General features: G+C 40.9%; 1 protein-coding gene across 2 annotated transcripts; it reads left to right on the top strand.

Annotated features, from left to right (window-relative positions):
• The first annotated feature begins 1,632 nt into the window (after positions 1-1,632).
• Positions 1,633-6,713, top strand: LOC124064383 (protein rapunzel-like). Of its 2 annotated transcripts, XM_046398798.1 has the most exons (4): positions 1,633-1,916; positions 3,012-3,164; positions 4,241-4,737; positions 4,843-6,713. In XM_046398798.1, exons 3-4 carry the CDS (start codon positions 4,244-4,246, stop codon positions 5,531-5,533), a joined length of 1,185 nt encoding a protein of 394 aa, XP_046254754.1. In that variant the 5' UTR covers positions 1,633-1,916; positions 3,012-3,164; positions 4,241-4,243; the 3' UTR covers positions 5,534-6,713. The 2 variants fall into 2 exon arrangements, with proteins under 2 accessions (XP_046254754.1, XP_046254755.1); XM_046398799.1 differs by lacking the exons at positions 1,633-1,916; positions 3,012-3,164 and having other exon boundaries at positions 4,078-4,737.
• Positions 6,714-18,123: the final 11,410 nt, after the last annotated feature.

The following is an 18,123-nucleotide window of genomic DNA, read 5'->3' as shown; positions in this document are numbered from 1 at the left end:
CACATTACTGTCCACACCAGCTGTTTATTCTATTACACTTCACTGTTGTTTCACTGTTTGTACTTTGCAATAACAATAAAGCTGAAGCTAATCTAAATCTAAAGGGAGCAAATTCCTGCAGCGTAGTTGCAAAACCTCATCCAAAGCCTCGATTAATGCCCATAATTTTAGAATGAGATGTTCTGCTATCACATAAGGGTGTAGTGTTCGGGCGTCCACATACTTTTGGCCACATGGAGTATTTCGGAAAATTTAGCTTTGCAAAATCTCTAATGAATCTTCTTGAAAACGCAGTGAAAGTAACAAGTACTAAAAATGCACTACAGGTAGAAAACTTCAACTTGAAAATATTGTGGAATAAAAGAAATAAATATAGTTTCCTCTCCCACCTGGACATGCACACACAGGCTAACAATTATCACCTTTTACTGCTCTAATGTTAACTATGAAATAGAAAATCGTGCACTGGGTAGAAAGTGACGAAATGTCAGGATCAGAGCAAAACTATCCGCACACAGAAACAGTCAAGCAGGGGGAGGCCGGGGACAGTTGCAACATGTCATTTTTCTCCAATCAGAAACAAGCTGGAGTGATGACACTCACACTGCACATGCTCAGTTGGATGCTCCCCACTTTGCAGAGAAAAAGCAAGCAGATTCAAGAGGTGCTCCAGGATTTATTGGGAAATTTTTTTTTTTTTTTCTTGAGTTTTGTTTTCGTTAAATTGTTGTCACTGTTTTTGTGATTCAGCTCAAACTTCTATGGTTGAACAAGTGATAAGTTAACTTTTAGCTAACACTGGTTAGCATGTATCAGGTCACCTTGTTTAGTTAGCACATGAGGTTTTATCATGGCTGACAGGAAGATGTTGCAACTGTCCCCTTACAATGCATTAATATAAAAACAGACCACATAATTTACAAGTTTTCTCAAGTTTCACAAATTACAGTCCAGTTTTCTCAAATGTCAGTTTTGCATAATGAATGAATATACTGAAATTAGGCAAAATAAACGTTAATTGCCTTATAAATTGTTCCATTCTTCCTATGTCACTGAAAACCTACTGTATTTAATATCAATTTGAATCTTTGACATCTGCACATAAGGCCTACTCATCTAGACAAATCTATAATTGTCATCTGATCAAAGCTGATAAATAAATAACACTGTAATATTATTATAACTTCCATTTTTGAATAATCCTTTTATTAACACTGAAATATATTGTATTTGTAACATGTTGCAGCCATCCCCAAACAATGTTGCAACATCTGACTCCTTACATTCAAATAGAAATTGTGAAGAATGTACTTTCTGTAATCATCTTTAAATGGTTTTGACTATTAACAGACAGATGCAAGTTTATTGTATAAAAATTTGGTTTGTCTAATCCAATCCGTCCCTGAGTAACAGAGTGAAATGCAAAAAGTGTTGCAACTGTTCCCGGTCTCCCCCATTCAAGCGTTTGACGAGCTTGTGTGCATTTAATTTCCGCTTGTTCCAACACTTAATTAATTTATATGATAATTACACGGGAAAATATTTGCATGGCGTCACATGAAAATGTCCTCAGGTGGCGCATTAAGGGCCACTGATCTCAGAGGGGTCCTAAAAGGTGTCATTTACTGATTTGTACACAAGAGGGCGTGAGTACTTCACTTGCCTCATGATTACACCTGTTCTCACTGAACTCCCCGAGGGCCCACAGGCCACACACACACCAAACTGACTGCCTTTTAAAGCCTGCTTTCTTTCCAGGAACAAAACAGATCCTCTACGTGACCTGCGCGAAGTCAATCCAAATGAATGTAAATGATGAAAGGGGGAAAGAATTTACCTCGTGGAGTAAAATGGGCGCACGGCCTACGCTAAGTACCTCTGGAATGACCCTCATACATCATTATCCAGCTGAACAGGTTTGACTAACATTTCACAGTTGGGGAACCGAGACAGGAAAATGTGCATTGTAAGCGTTTGAAATGCAGATTACACTGAGACACAAAGATCTGAGGTTCTTACCTGGCGCGCAGACTGCGTGATGAGTGTCTCTGAGCCACCGACGCACGTCGTCCATCATGTGATGGAGCTCATTTTTCTCTCCATGACACGAGAGCGTCCATCCATTTTCACCTAAAGAAAATGGATATAATTTCAGCAATTCAGATGAAATTGTTGGACACGAATCGAAGAAAGACCTTCACACATAACGCGAAGCCCTTCGTGGTTTGGAGGACAAACGATTTGCGTTATAGGATTTTTATTTTGGGGGGTCTGGGCGCTCACAGGGCGCGTCATGAGCGCACGGATGAGGGGGATGTGAGGCTTAATCTGATCACCATAAAGTCATTTGACTCATCTATTTTAGCTCATTTATTCCTATTTCAAATGAGTGTTTTAACCTGACATGAGTGAGTGACAAACCCGGAGAGATGAGGCCAGTCTGTGTAGTAATTATAAATAAAATCTATGTGGTTGATAAATTTTACCTCCTGCACATTCAAATCTCCATTAATTTCATAGACTGTGAATCTGATTTAAAATCCAGACGTTTGGGGTGTGCTTCACACCACAGACGTGTGTGTGCAGCACATCCATTTATGATCTGACATGCGTTCGTAGTCAAAATAAAAATGATGATGAGAATTACATCAAGTTATCGTACTGAAACACTTAAATAGACTAAACTCAACGACGATTTTCCGATTGTCTTACCTTAGGTTAGGTCCTTTGACATTCACAGCACAATGGTGATGAAGACTCATTTGCACAAAGTGCGCAGGAGAAAAACACCAGATGAACATACGTGGGGAATAACATACCAAAAAAGCTTTATATTTAGTTTTGTTGAGTAGAGAGTAAATCGTCCTTTCGTGGTGACTTGAAGACCGAGAATAAAATGGATCCGACCACATTGTCACCTCTTGCAGTTTGCGCTGCTGTCTGTCTGTCTGTCTGTCTCTCCTCCTCTCTTTCCCTCTCACTCTCTTCTTCTCTCTCTCTCTCCTTTGCAGATATTGAGTGCGCATCTCGATCCTTCTTCAGCTCCACGGTGGATGTGAGGACCGTGGGGATTTTATCAAACTTAAAGGAAAAAAAAAATAAAACTTGTTTGCAGCTGTTGGAGCCCATCAGGCGCGAAGGAGCAGCAGAGCCATTGAAATCAGGTACAGGGAAAACGCTCTTATTATAGGAATGTGATGAATGTCCTTATCTTCCTCCAGAGGGGCTAAATACGCTGTAAGGTGTGTCCGACGCGTTCAGGGGATTTGTGCGTAAAAAAAGCCTGCCGTTGCGCATTTCTTTTGGGTGCGCATGACAGTTTAACATGGTGCAGTGTGGACACATCACACGAGCCTTTTCGTCATTTTTTTTAACTTAAAAGGCTGCTCTTTGTTGCTACTATTCATTTGCTTGATGGGGAACCTCTCAGGTGTTTTCTCTTTGCCTTTTCCTCACTATAAATATAGAAAATATCAACGCATTTCCAGACACGAATTATCTAAACAAACTTTGTGGTCGATGTAGATCTGTGGAGGAGTTGGGTGACGCAGCATCTGGGGTCCATCCACAGACATCAGAACAGACAGGACGCAGTAATTTATGCATGTCAGGGCGCAGACGAGGATGAAAGGGGATTTTTAAACATAGTTTGGCCTTGCTGTGCCGTGCCGTGCCGTGCTGTGAGTCATATGCAGAGCCAAGGGCATCTGTGTCATTTTCTCATCCAAGTAGTCTCAGGCCCCCATTTTGTTTACATGACATCATCATCCTTTTGGGTCTGCACAAAAGACTGAATATAATCAACATTTCACATTCTCACTGACGTCATGTTCACCTTCATATTTATCTCCTGAACTAACGAAGATGGAGCTTTTGACATCTGACCAGCTTAAACTTTATTTCTTTTTGGGGGAAAAAATTGATTTATTGTCAATGTCAATTGATTTGTAAAATTATTTTTTCTTTTTCATTGACTTGTTTTATCTGTGAAATATCACAAAAATGCAAAGATGGCCATAACAGATGTTTTTATGATTAATTTGTCGGTAAAAAATAAATAAAAGAAAGAAAGAAATACTGTTGTGGTACATACTATAATATCCTTTCTGGCTCTTAATTTAATCTTTGCGCCTTATTGTGAAATTCCAGATGGATACACCTCTTCTGGACCTGCCTGTAAGTGTTTCTCTTACAACACTGCTTCATTATATGAACGCCAGATTTTGTCTCTCTGTCTTAGAACATGACCAGTTCCCTGGAGAAGGTTGTGGCCCAGAAGAAGGAGGCCATCGAGGCGGTGATGGATATGTTTGAGAGGGGAGCCGAGGTGCTGGCCAGCGCTGTGGGCGAGCTCTTCCCCCTCTGCGAGGCCGCCGCTCCGGTTCTCCGCCTGGCCTTAGACAACATCCAGAGCAAAGAGGTCTTCTACGTCAAAGAGCAATTCCTGACGGTGAGGAACAAGCTCGACGTGCTCTCCGCCCAACTCGAAGACATCGACTGCGAGATCAAGAAGGGCAGACTGGATTCCCAGTACTTCTCAGTGGAGGAGAACATCAGGAACCAGTTTCGGAAATATGTGGACATCTTGGAGGCGAAACAGCAGTTCAGGGATGTGAAGACCAGACTATTTCTGGAGCATTTCGCCAAGACTGGAGGAGAGAAGAACCTGTTTGTGCTGTATGATGCTCTGATGGGGACAAACAGCTTCGGAGAGTCAGTTTTAGAGTTGGTTGAAAGGTGAATTGTGGTAATTAATATTTTCATTGTAGCTCTCATGTCTTTGACACCATCCTCATAGTAGTCTCCTCAGGCGCAAATGTAAATGCTCTCTCTGATTTGCAGGTATGTAGCGAGGAACCGCCGTCTCCTGGAAGATTTCTGTGTGCGCATGAAGGAGCTCTTCTGTCTGGGCCTGATTGCTCTCTTGGGTCACTGTGCCTTAACTCAGGGCCAAGAGGAAGAAGAGGACAAAATCCACCAGTGGAGCAGCAAAATTGAAGAAGTAGAGTCCAGGATGAAGACAACTATTGAGTCCTGCATCGCTGCCTTCCCAGAGCAATCAAAATTAGACGCTCAGCGGCTCCTGCAAGAAAAGGAAGACCAGAACTTGCAAGATACGAGTCAGCGGATTCTTGAGTTCTTGGAGAAAAAATACGATTGGGTCCGCTGGTCGGTGCGGCTAATCAACCATTCAGGGAGCACCTACCGGAACTGGCGAGCAGGGGAGCACTTTCATCACGTGGCAGGACAGAACTGGTTCGAGGTGCTCCAGGTGAACAACATCAATCTGGTGGTGTCATACAGCAGCAAACCCCAGTCGGTGCCCCGTGACTTCATCCGGCAGGTGATGGAAGGCCAGGGGAAGAAGGGAAACGCCCCGGCAGTGGTGGAGGTGTTGGAGAAGCAGCTGTGCGGGTTTGTTGTTCACGCCGTCAGCCGCCACAAGGAGTCTGCAGCTGCTTGGAGCTTCCCGGAGGAGTGTCACTACTGGGAAAGACACAAGAACGTGGCAGTGTGTGTTCACTCGGAGTAAAACTGACGCAAGCTTAAGATTTTACGATTTCACATTTAGATACTGGAGTTATGTGTTTCTTGTCCAGCTGCAAGACTCAGCTGAGAATATCAGTATGCAAGTTTATCTTAAAGAATGAATATAATAAATGTTTGTACCAATCTGACAGGCTTATTAAACTAATGAGGTATCGGTCAGACGTCACAATCCACTTTAAGACCTGTCTCTTAGTTACTGTTGTTGTTGAAAAGTCTGTCATTCCATCTTTACTCGGTCACATCGGGCTTATGTTGACTAAATGCTGAGCACCGCAGCAAGTCCCGTTTATCGATTTGAGCAGGGTTTTTTTTTTTGTTGTTGTTGTTGTTGTTTTTTATCTGTGCGTTCATTTTCTGCACTGGGCTGATGTAACTACATAAAGTAACTAACCAGCTAGTAACTAACAGCTTCCACTTACAGTTAAGAAATAAATTTGGGAGCTGGAAGAAGTATTCCAATCCTTCAGTAAAAATACATCAGTATTGTAAGTAAGAATATTCCATTAGAAGCTTCTGTCTTCAAAAACCCACTTTAGCAAAAAAGTATTATCAGCTAAATTTACTTAAAGTATTAAAGTAAAAGTGTTTTTTATGCAAAAAAAAGGACCCTGTGAATGCATAAATCATTATGTATGATATTTTTAGATTGTTACTACTGACACAACAACACATAAGCAGCATTTCGTTGTTCTAGTTGTCAGATTTGGGGATCGTTTGAATGACTTCATACACAGGCAGTTTAGTTTAGTGGTGTTCAGAGACAAGGAGTCAGGCTCCCTCAGATCAGTGTGATGGAGTTACTTTAAACGTATGACTGCCATCGGATCCGCGTGGTGAGGTATAAAGATTACAAGTTAGCAGAAAACCACAAGCTTACATGTCTGATTCAGAGACATTGTATTTCACATTGTTTAATCACAAACGCACTTTCTGGATTCTGTGTCGGATCTTTACTCTGTAGGCATTTGAATTACAGACTTTTGATGTAAATCCATATTATGTTGTATCTATAAATATTAACTGCTTGCATATTATGAACAGTGTCACTACATTTCTATTTGTAATTTATGACTTACTAACCACTTTGTTTATAACCAAAAGGAATTTTACATTAACACTGTACTGTATAAAATAACGGGGAGTGTCCGAGCTTTACCTCAGCTGTGTGCGGTAATAATCCCCGTCTGTCCCACGAGAAACTGCTTCTGCACCTCCAGCTCTTCATATGGTTTTGCTGAGGCTGCATGTACTGAGCTCTGCTCCCATTTTGTCTCTGCTCAGCAGGCTGGCCTACATAACTCTGACAGGAGGAACAGAGGTTAGTTTTTCAAGCATGAAAAACAAGAAGCTCGGAGTTTGGCACTGGAGACAAAGTGCCTTGTGTTGTAAACAGAATCAAAGCTCTCGAACCAAAACGGCCAAACCTCACCGCTTACCAATGTTGTGCCTAAAATTATGTAATGGTTCATGTCTGTTGCTTCAGCCTGGATAAAAAGTCAGCAAAATTCTGAATTTGTGCATTTTTGTCTTCCCAGCCAAATGTGATGAATTTTTTATGATTTATGTATGACTTTCTGTTTATGTGTGGTAGCTTTGTGATAATCACCCCCCCACTCACACTAAACGCCCAGATGTATTTTTTGTTTATTTCAAACAAACCACTGTGATTGTATGTATCACAAGTTCACAATAAACGTACCTCTTTAAGGAACTGGTGCTGTTTAAATCTGCCACCTGGTGACATAAATATCATACATTATTACTTAAAACACATCAGTCTATGCATGCAAACCAAACAATCTTAATAAAATCAGTGCATCATCAATGTTCAGAGTAATTATTATGCTCTATGACAAGTATTGACAAAATACAAATAGTTAATGGATGTGTAAACAAGTGTAATCCAATATCTGGCTCTCATTTCTTGTATAAATGTGATTTACGCGGCACTGTTAGTATCTGCGGCCATTAAAACCAGGAAACGCACCCTCAGCAACAGGGACTCAGCTAATTTAATTGATATTTACACGTAAGTCAGCATTTCCTGACCGCAGCTTGTGTTTGATTGTCTATGAATAACCTTTGGCTGAGCTAATATCCTGCGGACCAGCAGCAAAGTGCTTGGCTTAGCAGGATGGTGTCAGTCGTAATGCACAGCATAGGTGCAGAGCTGGTGGAGACGGCCATCATTTCATATCTCAGTGGATCTGGAGGGTCTTTAGCTGCCCAGCTTCTCTGTCGTAAATCAAGCCTGTCAAAATCTATCAAGTGCTATCTGTAATATGCAGCACAGCACAGGAGGAAGTGGACTGTGTCGAATCAACTGAGGTTTGTGTGTGCACAATGGAAAGTGGCTGCTTGGTGGGAGGAGGGGGTTGCTAGGATGTTCAGTGGTACCCGTTTATGACAAGGGTTTCAGAGATCAAATTTATAGAATAAAGAGAACAAAAAGACCTCCATATTTCATTGATTTTGTGTCTCAAAAATACGCCTGCCAGCACTTCTAAAGCTCACTCATGAACATTGTTTAAAACCTGAAGAGTAAACACAACACATCACGGTTTAGTTGCTAAAAACTGTTAGACAAACTGCTAATTATTATTTTAACACTTCAGCATCCTTAAGGGTGAGACAAATTATATATAATGTGGTAATCTGTAAACTTTAGAGGCGCTGGTAGATTACGACAGAGCCAGGCTGACTGTTTCCCTTATTTCCAGTCTCAGCTTAGCTTTATGCTATGCTAAGCTAACCAGCTGCTGGTAGCAGATACATATTTAAGTACAATATACAGACAGTACAGACATGAGGGTGGTGTCAGTCTATAATAATATTACCCAAAATGTCCAACTAAATTGTTTAATTGCTAAGCTACAGTGTTTTTGGTGGGTATATTTTAAAATTTTGCATTAGCTGTTTCCAACTGCTTTCAGCGTTTATGCTAATCTAAGTATTTCCAACACTTAGTAGATAAAACCTTACAATATTCTCATTTAACTTCTCATTTAACCTGTGAAAGGAAAGGCCATAAAGTGCTGAACAATTCCTTTAACTTGAGGCCATTTATGTCCATATTGAAACAGTAACTCTCTTACTGGCCTTCTGCATTGTCAAAGAGTCAGGGACACTGATGTGAAAATATCCTGAAAACACAACAAACAATTCTTAACCTCAGCTCCTTACGCTCATCGTTTCACTTCAAATCAAATACATTGGAGTGCAAAACCAAAACAAAACAAAATGTCTCACTGCCCAAATACTTATGGACAGCACCTGCTGCCTTGTTGGCACAAAGCCTATTTATAATTAGAAATCCCAGACAGGTGACTAACACGCTTTACGACGTTTGACATATCAGTACTTTAATCCCACGCTGAATAAACGGAAAATGCGGGGCAGACAGTCAGGTGGGTGTGCCAGACAGCAGTCTTCAAACACACCACAGAACCAGTCCCAGAGAACAGACCACTGAAACGTTGCGACACAATACAACAATAAAACCAGAAACTCGCTGAGGTAACACCTGCACCTGCTGTCAGACAATGGGCCTGCTCAGCTATTGTAATACACTTCTATTAACATGTAATTTACATAAAACTCTGTTGCCACGTGTTAATTTTTAGCTTGTTATCCAATGCGGGGGGTGCATTTGGGTGTTAATGTTGATATTATTACCGGTAATGTTGAGTAGTAGTTTGATTTCTAAGGTTTTTCTCCAGTGTAGACATTAATAGCAGCAGCAGCCCGTGCTGTAAGCCAGAGGATTCATTAGTGGTTGTGTGGGCTTTGCCTAGGTAACAACTATTGATCCAAGAGACTCTTCCCCTACATAAAAGGCTTTGGCTGTGGTAGCCTGTCAATCTTAACTGCCCTTATGGGAAGACTATAGCATCTGTTGACTGACAAGATCTACGGTTTCCATCTCATTCTGCAAGAGCCTGAGTTAGCTTGTTCTGCGGTTGTGAGGAGGTTAAAGTGAAGTTTTCTGAGGGGGAAAAGTGAAAACTGAAGAAATGGCACCAGAAGTGGTTTGCAGACAGAGGGCGCTATTAACATGCAGATCTAAGGGGAGTTTTAACAGAACCTGCCCAGGAAATGAATGATGAAGCCTGTAGCTGTGGCTCTTCTCGAGAAACTTGTGTAGAATTACATGCTAGTACTTTTCTGCTTGGACAATGATCAAAAATGCTAAAGTCTAGTAGTTTCTACAGCTGTTTCATGTTTTAGTTCATTCATTTAGAGGTAAAAGACTCACTCAAATTTTTCCTCAACACTTCCTGAACACTATTCAGAGTGAAAGTGCACAGATTTTTATAATTTACAAGAAAACATACAGGAAGCAGGGACAGATGTTTCCTTTGATCTGCTGGGACTTTAGGCTGTGGCTCAATAACGGCAGTTTAAAAGGAGGAAATATGGCACAAAAGCAAAATCCATCCTGATGTAATTCTGGAAAAATGTACTGATCACATGTCCCAAGACAAAACAATAACTTTCAGTTCACAAAACCACCAACAAGATGTTTTTTCAGCATCCCTAAATGCCCTCCTTTCCATCAGGCTGAAGCTGCTCATCTCCAAGAGGAGATAGCAGCCAATATCAATATTTCATAAACAAATGGAGACAAACACTGGATGGAGGCTAACATCAGAATGGTCCTGGAGGGGAGAGTCGATCAATGGTGGAATAACTCTGCCAGTCTCGGCCTACACAGGATAATGCTATTACCCATCAGTCCGAGTGGCCCATCGACCAGCCTGCCGCTCTGAGTGGACTAATCCGATAAAAAGCATTAAAACATTTGTTCAGTGACACACTGACTGCAGGTCAGAGCCCAAAACACAAGACTGACAATCCCACACAATTTAGACATAGAGGACATGTTATTTTGGAGAACTAATATACTTTATATATTTATTTCATGTTACAAATGACCCGACAACCATGTCTGGCACCACCAGGGATATCCAGCAGACTGTCTGAGGATGGGCGTAGGTCAGTTAATCAGTACCCTTTTTAATTTAGGATGTAACAGTTGTTAACATTATAGTTCAGAAAGCATATTTTTTACTGTATAACTGATTGATCAACTGATCACATGCAAATGAAAAAAAATCTAAACAGTATTAGGTCAACATATAAGTAACATTTTAAATTACACAACTAGTCCTAATTGTTGCATTGAGGGATCAAGTTATCATTTAAGGTGTATAAGCAACTACCAGCCACTGTTAGCTGCTGCTTTGTTTTAGTCAGGGATTATATCCTGAGCTGCATGCAGCAAGCTAACGTTCAAGCTCAAATAAAATCAAATGTAGATTATTTCAGGTTTAAAAAATAATAAATTGTCGGTCTCAACTGAAAACAAATGCTCACTGAAGAGTGTTGAGATAACAGGGTTTCACCTTTCCACAGTTGTTCACAAGCACATTGTGTCTGGCACAAGGTTGAGGTCTTCCAACATGGCTGCCACATGGTTAAATACTGGGGAAAGATTGTTGAGCTTCTTCACCAGTTGACAAGGTGCAACAGTAATTAAAAAACTAAATGTGGAAAAATAACCAGGAGGCGTTAATTGATGTACTACAGAAGCCTGCATGTTGTCCCTTCTTCTGGGTGCTTTACAGAACTACCAACAGAACAGTCTTTATATGCAAAACAAGATGGCTGAAACTTTGTCAATTGTCCAATGGGAACCAAGCACATAAAAGGCCAGCCTCTAAAAGATGCAGCACAAATTTCAAATTAAAAGCATAAAAGAAAATGTTAATCCCGATAGACACCAGACAGTGCTTCACAGTCACAGGATACAATGCAGAAAAATAAGATGTTTTTCATTTAAGACCTAATTAAATATTAAGTACCACAGAAACAAAAAAGTTCTTTCTGAAAACACTTAATTTACTGTATAATTTCACGTAATATTATAAAGTGTTTTAGCATTACAGAGCATTGCCAGATAGAAGAGAGCTTTGAGGTTTTTCGTTTAGTTACGTAAATTCCTCATCATGAGACAACATTAGTGTTGAGTTTGTAAAGCTGTGTCACTTTATTGTTGGCAGGTGTGGTGTGGACTCAGAGCAGAGACTCAAAGCCACACTACATTAACTTCTAAGTTTCAGCTGTGTCCAATTGTTCAGGAAAATCTTCCCTCAAAGTCCAGTAGAATCATCAACAGACAGACAGGATTCTGAGCAGCAAACACTTTAATGCCGGCAACAAAGGAAAACCGTTCACAACGCACACTAGGTACACATGAAGGGTCTGAAACAAAATGGCGGATGTCTTCTCGTTATATACCTTAGGGTCTGGACCTTTCCACGCCTATTGTCCAGCCCTCCACCTTCTTTGTTTTGACACCATTAGATCTTCTTCTCGAACTGGGTTCGTTGGGGACTTTTTACACCACTGTGTCAGCTTTGCCCTGGGTTTGTTGGGGGCTTTCCACAGGTCATTATTTTGATTTATCTTGCTATCGTACCTGCTTGTCATCTTCCAGGGAGCCTTTTGCTGATTTGCTTATTTTTTTTGTTTACTTCATAAGTACAGTTTACACCAATGTTTCTCTTCTCTGGGCTGGCTGCCAGTTTTGGCCTAAGTTTCAGATGGCCTGAGACACCATTATTTCCAGGCCTCTTTGTATAATGTTTTTTAAAAATAATAGTTTTGTGCAAGATTACAATGAAATATTCTTTTAAGGCTTACAGTGATTACAATGAGGTTACATAAACAGTGTTTTGCTACCATAGACAATGTTTCACTACCATAACAGTTTCACAATTACACAGTTTTTACTTTCCATAGCTTACAGGCCCTTACACAGTTGTACTGATTTAATACAGCTGCATCTTGCTTTTCTTTCAATCACAATTGGAATATAACATAACTACTTCATGTTATTTTATAGCATTGCACACTACAACTTTAGCTCATCACAACTTATTTAGAAATTATACCACACAGGGAGCAAAAATTTTATTTATTAACTGCCAAGGGAACATGGATGTAAATGTAATCTTTAATTATACAGTAAGGATGTTGCATGTCGATGCAGACAAACTGTGGCTTCATTGGCAGTTTTACCTGCTGTATGTATATCTATGGAGGACCTTTATGTGTCTGGTATGTCTAAGGAATCCATCTGTCAGTAAGGCTTTTAAGTGGAAATCCACTGGGTGGTAAACATGTGTCTTGGCCATCTGCAGTGCCTCAGAATTTCCCTCATGTTTTCCAATACTTCCTTTACTCGTGTGATGCCATCGCTGTATGTGTTCCCTCTTCAAGGCCTCATGTTGTTTCACTCAAACGCCCAGCAATGTTGTACTCTAAGCCTCCCTCCCTACACTCAGTCTCTCTCATTTGCAGCAGGTCATCAGACCCCCGTCAGCACTGAGGAGTCTCAGAATATTAATCTGTGTTCTCATACTCCCTGACCTTTACATACATCGCAATGTTTCTGCTATCACCCGTCTGTCTTCTTACCTGTCTGTCTGTCTGTCTTCTCTCATCCTGTTATTTCTTGTTTAGCAGATGAGGTTAAAAGTCTAACAAATCCTCTATGTTCTACACATAAAAAAACAACATTTTTCACATATTGTAATGATTAGGAATTAAGCTGCCAGTTTGTCAGTGAGCTTGAGCAGTTCTTGGATGATGTTTCTGGTTTCAGTCTGGTAGCTGAAAGCAGAAATGCTTTAATATCTGAGAAGAAATTAATCATTAGTTGAAAAGAATTGAAACCACTTTCTTTGGTTTCATCAAGAACAGCCACTACACGTTAGGTGAGCCTGGTTGTGCAACTGTAACGGATGGGGGAGGTAAAATTGTGCATAATGGCCACATGGGAGTGGGAGGTAAATCAGTTAAAGCATGAGAAAGACGAAACGAAAGAGAGGAGAACCAGGAAATGACTTGTCACAGAGAGTCACTGCCTCCAGTGAGTTAATCCCTCACAATCTGCATTAAACCCTCATGAGAGCATCAACAAATAAAGAGGATCAGATGCAGGAGTGGACTTAATGATTTGAAGGCCTGGGGCAAATACCAGCACCCTCCCACCCCCTGTCTGAAAATAAAGACAAATGGTGACACTGCAGCTGGTCTGTCCGCATGCAGCAATCCTGCATCTGAGAAATTCTTAGATTTGTTTCATTCATAGAGTCCGGGTGAGTTCAGAGTTGTGTATGAAGTAGATATCAGAGGAAGTAGAGTCGAGTTAAAGCAAGTATTCAGTTTCGAAGGAGTAACTGCTGCATTAGATTTTTTTAATTTGAATTTTTGTGTAGGAGTCCACTCTGTAACTAACATAGTGTGGTTTCCCAACAGAAGGTAACTGTGTAATTTTAGGAGGAAGGAGGGGGGTGACGATGTCTAACCTCAGCATTCAGGGAGGTTCTGGGAGTCTAACTTCTGTAATATCAACATGCAGCAGTCTAATTTGAACATGCATGCCTTTTGGAAGCTTTCTGTAAATCAGGAATACAACAATATGATTAAACAGAAAGTCTTCCCGCAAGACTAATTGGATTTCCAATTTACAGGCTGTTTGAAGGTTTGACTCACATGTATAAGGGCAAAGATGGACTCGGGGGTGAATCTGCCTGCAATCAATAAGTCATCTTCTCCCAGACTCTGAACCTTTATCTATTTCCTCAGATCTGTCCTGAGTCTGTATTGATCTGCCCGAGTGAGAGATGGGTTTGTATTGAGGCGGCGTGTCAGCCACTTGCCGTGGGAGTCACTGTTGTGCATACAGATCGTTGGTGTGCGAGTCAGACTGTTCAGAGTTCAGTTGTGTTATGGATGAAAAATCAACTGCGCACAGCAACTCCATAAAAAGAAAATTCAGAAGACATAAGAGGCCAGTGATTCTGTAAATTTAGCAGTACCAGTTACAGTGTCATTATGCGTAAAATGCTTGTGGTCTAAAATAATTTTGGGGAATAACTTGTATGATATGAATCTCTCTTCCCTTTAAAGGACCTTCTTAAACATTCAAGAGTAGCCAAGTTGAGGTAAAATCCAACCTCATGAGGTAAAATTCAACCACCTGTTTAAGTTACAGCACAAGATAAGCAGTGAAGAGCAAGCAAAGAAAAGCTAATAGAAGTCCTGTCACTTTTGTTTTTCTATGAAACCACCCTTGATATTAAGTAAGGAAGTACTTTCCCTCTGTCCCTGCCCTCCCTTGACTTCTTTTGACCAAGTGATGCATCTGTCTGTCATCGAATGTCGTGTCCTCTGCGACCTGGAAACATCTGTAGGGGGAAGAGAGAAGGTCAGCATTACTCAGAATGAAGAACACCACCTTCAAAGCAAAACCAGCAACGGTTAAAATACAGTGTAATGCTGACTTTCCGGGCAGTGCGTCACAAAAAAAAATCCCTGAAGGCCAAATCTAGACACGAAGACTTTTCAGTCTCGGTATGAAAAGTATGTGGTGCCATTCAAATCTTTTTAACAACACTCCTGTGGGTCTAGAGTGACTGAATGTGAAGTTACTCAGTTCACCATTGAGTATCTCAACAAAATTAAGATGCTAAACAAGTAAAGAGACACCATGATATGAATGGACATTGTTTTTAAAGGCAAGCTACAGATACTGTGTTTGAGATTGCTTAAGCTAGCCGGAAGAGTGAGATGATCTTTTAGCAGCTTTTATTTAAGAATGTGGCAGAACATGGGTGAGATCTGATCATGATATGAGCCTAACGACTTACAAAAGTCATCTGTCTGATCCCATGCATTTACACATCAAATTAACATGCGTTTTTCCTTAGAAAACTTGTGCAGCTACACATCACATTTTAATGTCGGGTGTAAATGGAGTATAACACAGGCCATTCTTCATCATCGCCCTGTGATGTGAGCATTTCCCATGGCTGCAGTGTTCACTTCCATCAAAACTCACACTGTGGCAGCCAGAGCAGAAACGCAATCATGAAATATTCACGACTTTGAAAGAGGACGGAGGCCACAGTCTTATCTTATTCTGTTAAGATGCACATTTTTTTTTCAAACATATTCATTTTGGAGAGATGTTTGTTTTTAGAACCAGCTGGCTCTGGAGATATATGTACACACTGCACTGATGCTATGCCATTTGGTTATTAAACATTGTCTCGGCAGGTCTTCACTATCTCTGTTCAAACCCTATCAAGCTGTTGTGAACGCATCCCTTTCTGCAACTGCATTTCTGCAGTTTGGAGGGAAATGTTATGAGGTGATTATCTGGGCAGGTATCAACCATCAGTCTGCTGTTTGGAGCCTCTGGCAAAATCCCACAAGCATGCATCCATTACACCAGGAGAGCATTTTCATTTTAACAGCGCGTCTGTACTCAAAGACCTGTCAGTCCTGCCAACATTAATTTTCCCGTGGGAGCTGGTAAAATCCAGCATGACAGTTACAAAATCCCACCTTTCCCACAAACAACTTTCTATTCATGAAGCAATCCTTCACCGCACTGATGTAATACTGAGGAGCGAAGACAGAACATCAGAGAAAATGCCTGTAAGCACACATTACTCAGCAAATCTCCTTTTTCATCATTATGTGACGACGGCTCTTGATTGTTTACAGATTTAGATAATAGTGTGCTTAAACAAAATGGTTCACTAATTAGGTTGAACAGTTTGTGCAATAATTTGGCAATGTATCCCAGTCAGAGCAGGTCATCAACATTTTTCACGGCTCTGTTTAAAGCTCTGCCAAAATGAAGTCTTGTATTTCAGGCTTAGCGTCTGAATCTTCCTCCTGTGACATTATCTTCTGAGCAAGTGTCAGCCTCTCTTTGCCTTACGAAGCTTTCTCTTCTCTTAACGTGATCTACAGCCGCCCAAATCTCCTCTGATGTTGAAGCCTCACAATTAGTGCCATTGATGTTTTCAAACACCCATGCTCTCCAGAAAAGGTTGTGGATATTCGGCAATGGGATGATCCACTGGGAGCTTTTCCTGTGAGCTGAGGAGACATCTTGTGGTCAAGAGGAAACACTAGCCAATAGCCAAGGTTAAAAAGATAAAATGTGATCAAAAGCTTCCTCAGACATGGAAGTCATTTATCATTTCAGCTCCCAGACACAAACAGCAAGGATGACAGCCTCTGTAACTGGATTTATTTATTTATTTGTTTTAAATTGGATTGTCATGAAATGAAACAGACATGAACTTCATGTTAAAATGATGCAGATAAGGACTGATCTCATGAATCTCACTATGTTGTGTTGTTCAAGCAAATATCAATCATCAGTAAAGGAATAAAAGTTACAATTTGATCCAGAACGCCTGAATATAGCCTACAAAGTGTCTATATCCGCCTCATCCTAATAACTTAGTGCATCAAAAAATGGACGTAATTTTCGAGCAGCTTTATGACACAAAATTCCTTTAGCTCAACAAACATGCTGAGCAGATGCATGCTGAGCAAAGCCAGACAAAACAGCTAGCAAACAAAGTCTTCTGCCCCCTTTTTTCTCAGCTGGCTATCATTACCTCAAACATTTCACCTGGTGAGTCTGAAACCACAAAGAACAAAGGCAAAACTTTTCTACAAATTCAACACTTTCCACTGATGCTGGAACCAGAACATCTTTAATAGGACATGCTGTTTGTCCAGTGTTTTGCAGATCGTTTTCCATGCTAGCATAAAAGGAACTCAGATATTTGGAAAAGATCTATTTAGAAAACAAATACACAGCAGAACAACCAAAAAGAGCAAATGAGTTCTTCCAGCCGAGTGCACCACCGATGGGCCACATACTGCTGAGTCGCTACGAAAGTTAGTTTCCGCTTTCAATAAGTGAGTCAAGTGTGAGATCTGACAGTGGGACGTCATAACCCTCCTCTGGTTGGCTGGCCAGGCTAAATTTGCTGCAGACATCCTTCCCGCCTCTTCCTGTGAGCATCTAGCTGACATCAGGCTGTGTGTGTCACGGCCTGCTTTAAGACACAAAGGCCATGAGTGAGTTCTGTCATGGTGTGCACTCTGAAACACAGACGCTCTTTTGTCTGTATTTGTAATTTCACAGTTATGGGACTAATAAAGGATTATCTTATCTTATCTTTCACTGGGCGGCACTGTGACGTACTGATTCTGAATGTCTCTCCAGGGTAAATGTCACCCTTTTCTCCAGGGCTTAAATCCAATCACTTTCCAGAGCTAATTATCAGATGCAGAGTGAAGTAGGTCAGTGTTTATGAAATCACCTTAAAAGGCCTTCCTTAAGAAGTATTTATCAGAAAACTGGTCCTGTTCAAATATTTTGTTTCTTTGTTTTGTTATTTACCACATGAACTTGTTGTGAATCCCAACTTGGTGCAGGAGGAGGGAGGTGAATTTGTCTTTCGAGCACGCACAGCCTCACAGCAGTCAGACGAACCAGTGCAGTGGCCATGGCAACCTCAGTCCAGCCACAACAAGAAGGGTTTTGTCCTGATGGGTCGCTTTGGTGAGCCCCACTGCGACTTCTCTCCTTTTTATTCTGTTTCTCGCTCTCTTCGCCGCCTGCCACCGTCCTCCTTTCTCAAACATGCACACACACCACACACACACACACACACACACACACACAGA

Source organism: Scatophagus argus, chromosome 9 (assembly GCF_020382885.2).
Source record: "Scatophagus argus isolate fScaArg1 chromosome 9, fScaArg1.pri, whole genome shotgun sequence".
In the NCBI taxonomy this organism is placed as follows: domain Eukaryota; kingdom Metazoa; phylum Chordata; class Actinopteri; family Scatophagidae; genus Scatophagus; species Scatophagus argus.
This window is presented reverse-complemented; position numbering and strand designations above follow the sequence as displayed.

What these genes read in the sequence shown, in the direction of transcription:
- LOC124064383 (XM_046398798.1), top strand. Translation starts at nt 4,244, where the DNA reads ATGACCAGTTCCCTGGAGAAGGTTGTGGCCCAGAAGAAGGAGGCCATC. An exon ending in GTTTTAGAGTTGGTTGAAAG is followed by an intron (nt 4,738 to 4,842) that starts GTGAATTGTGGT and finishes TCTGATTTGCAG; the next exon opens with GTATGTAGCGAGGAACCGCC.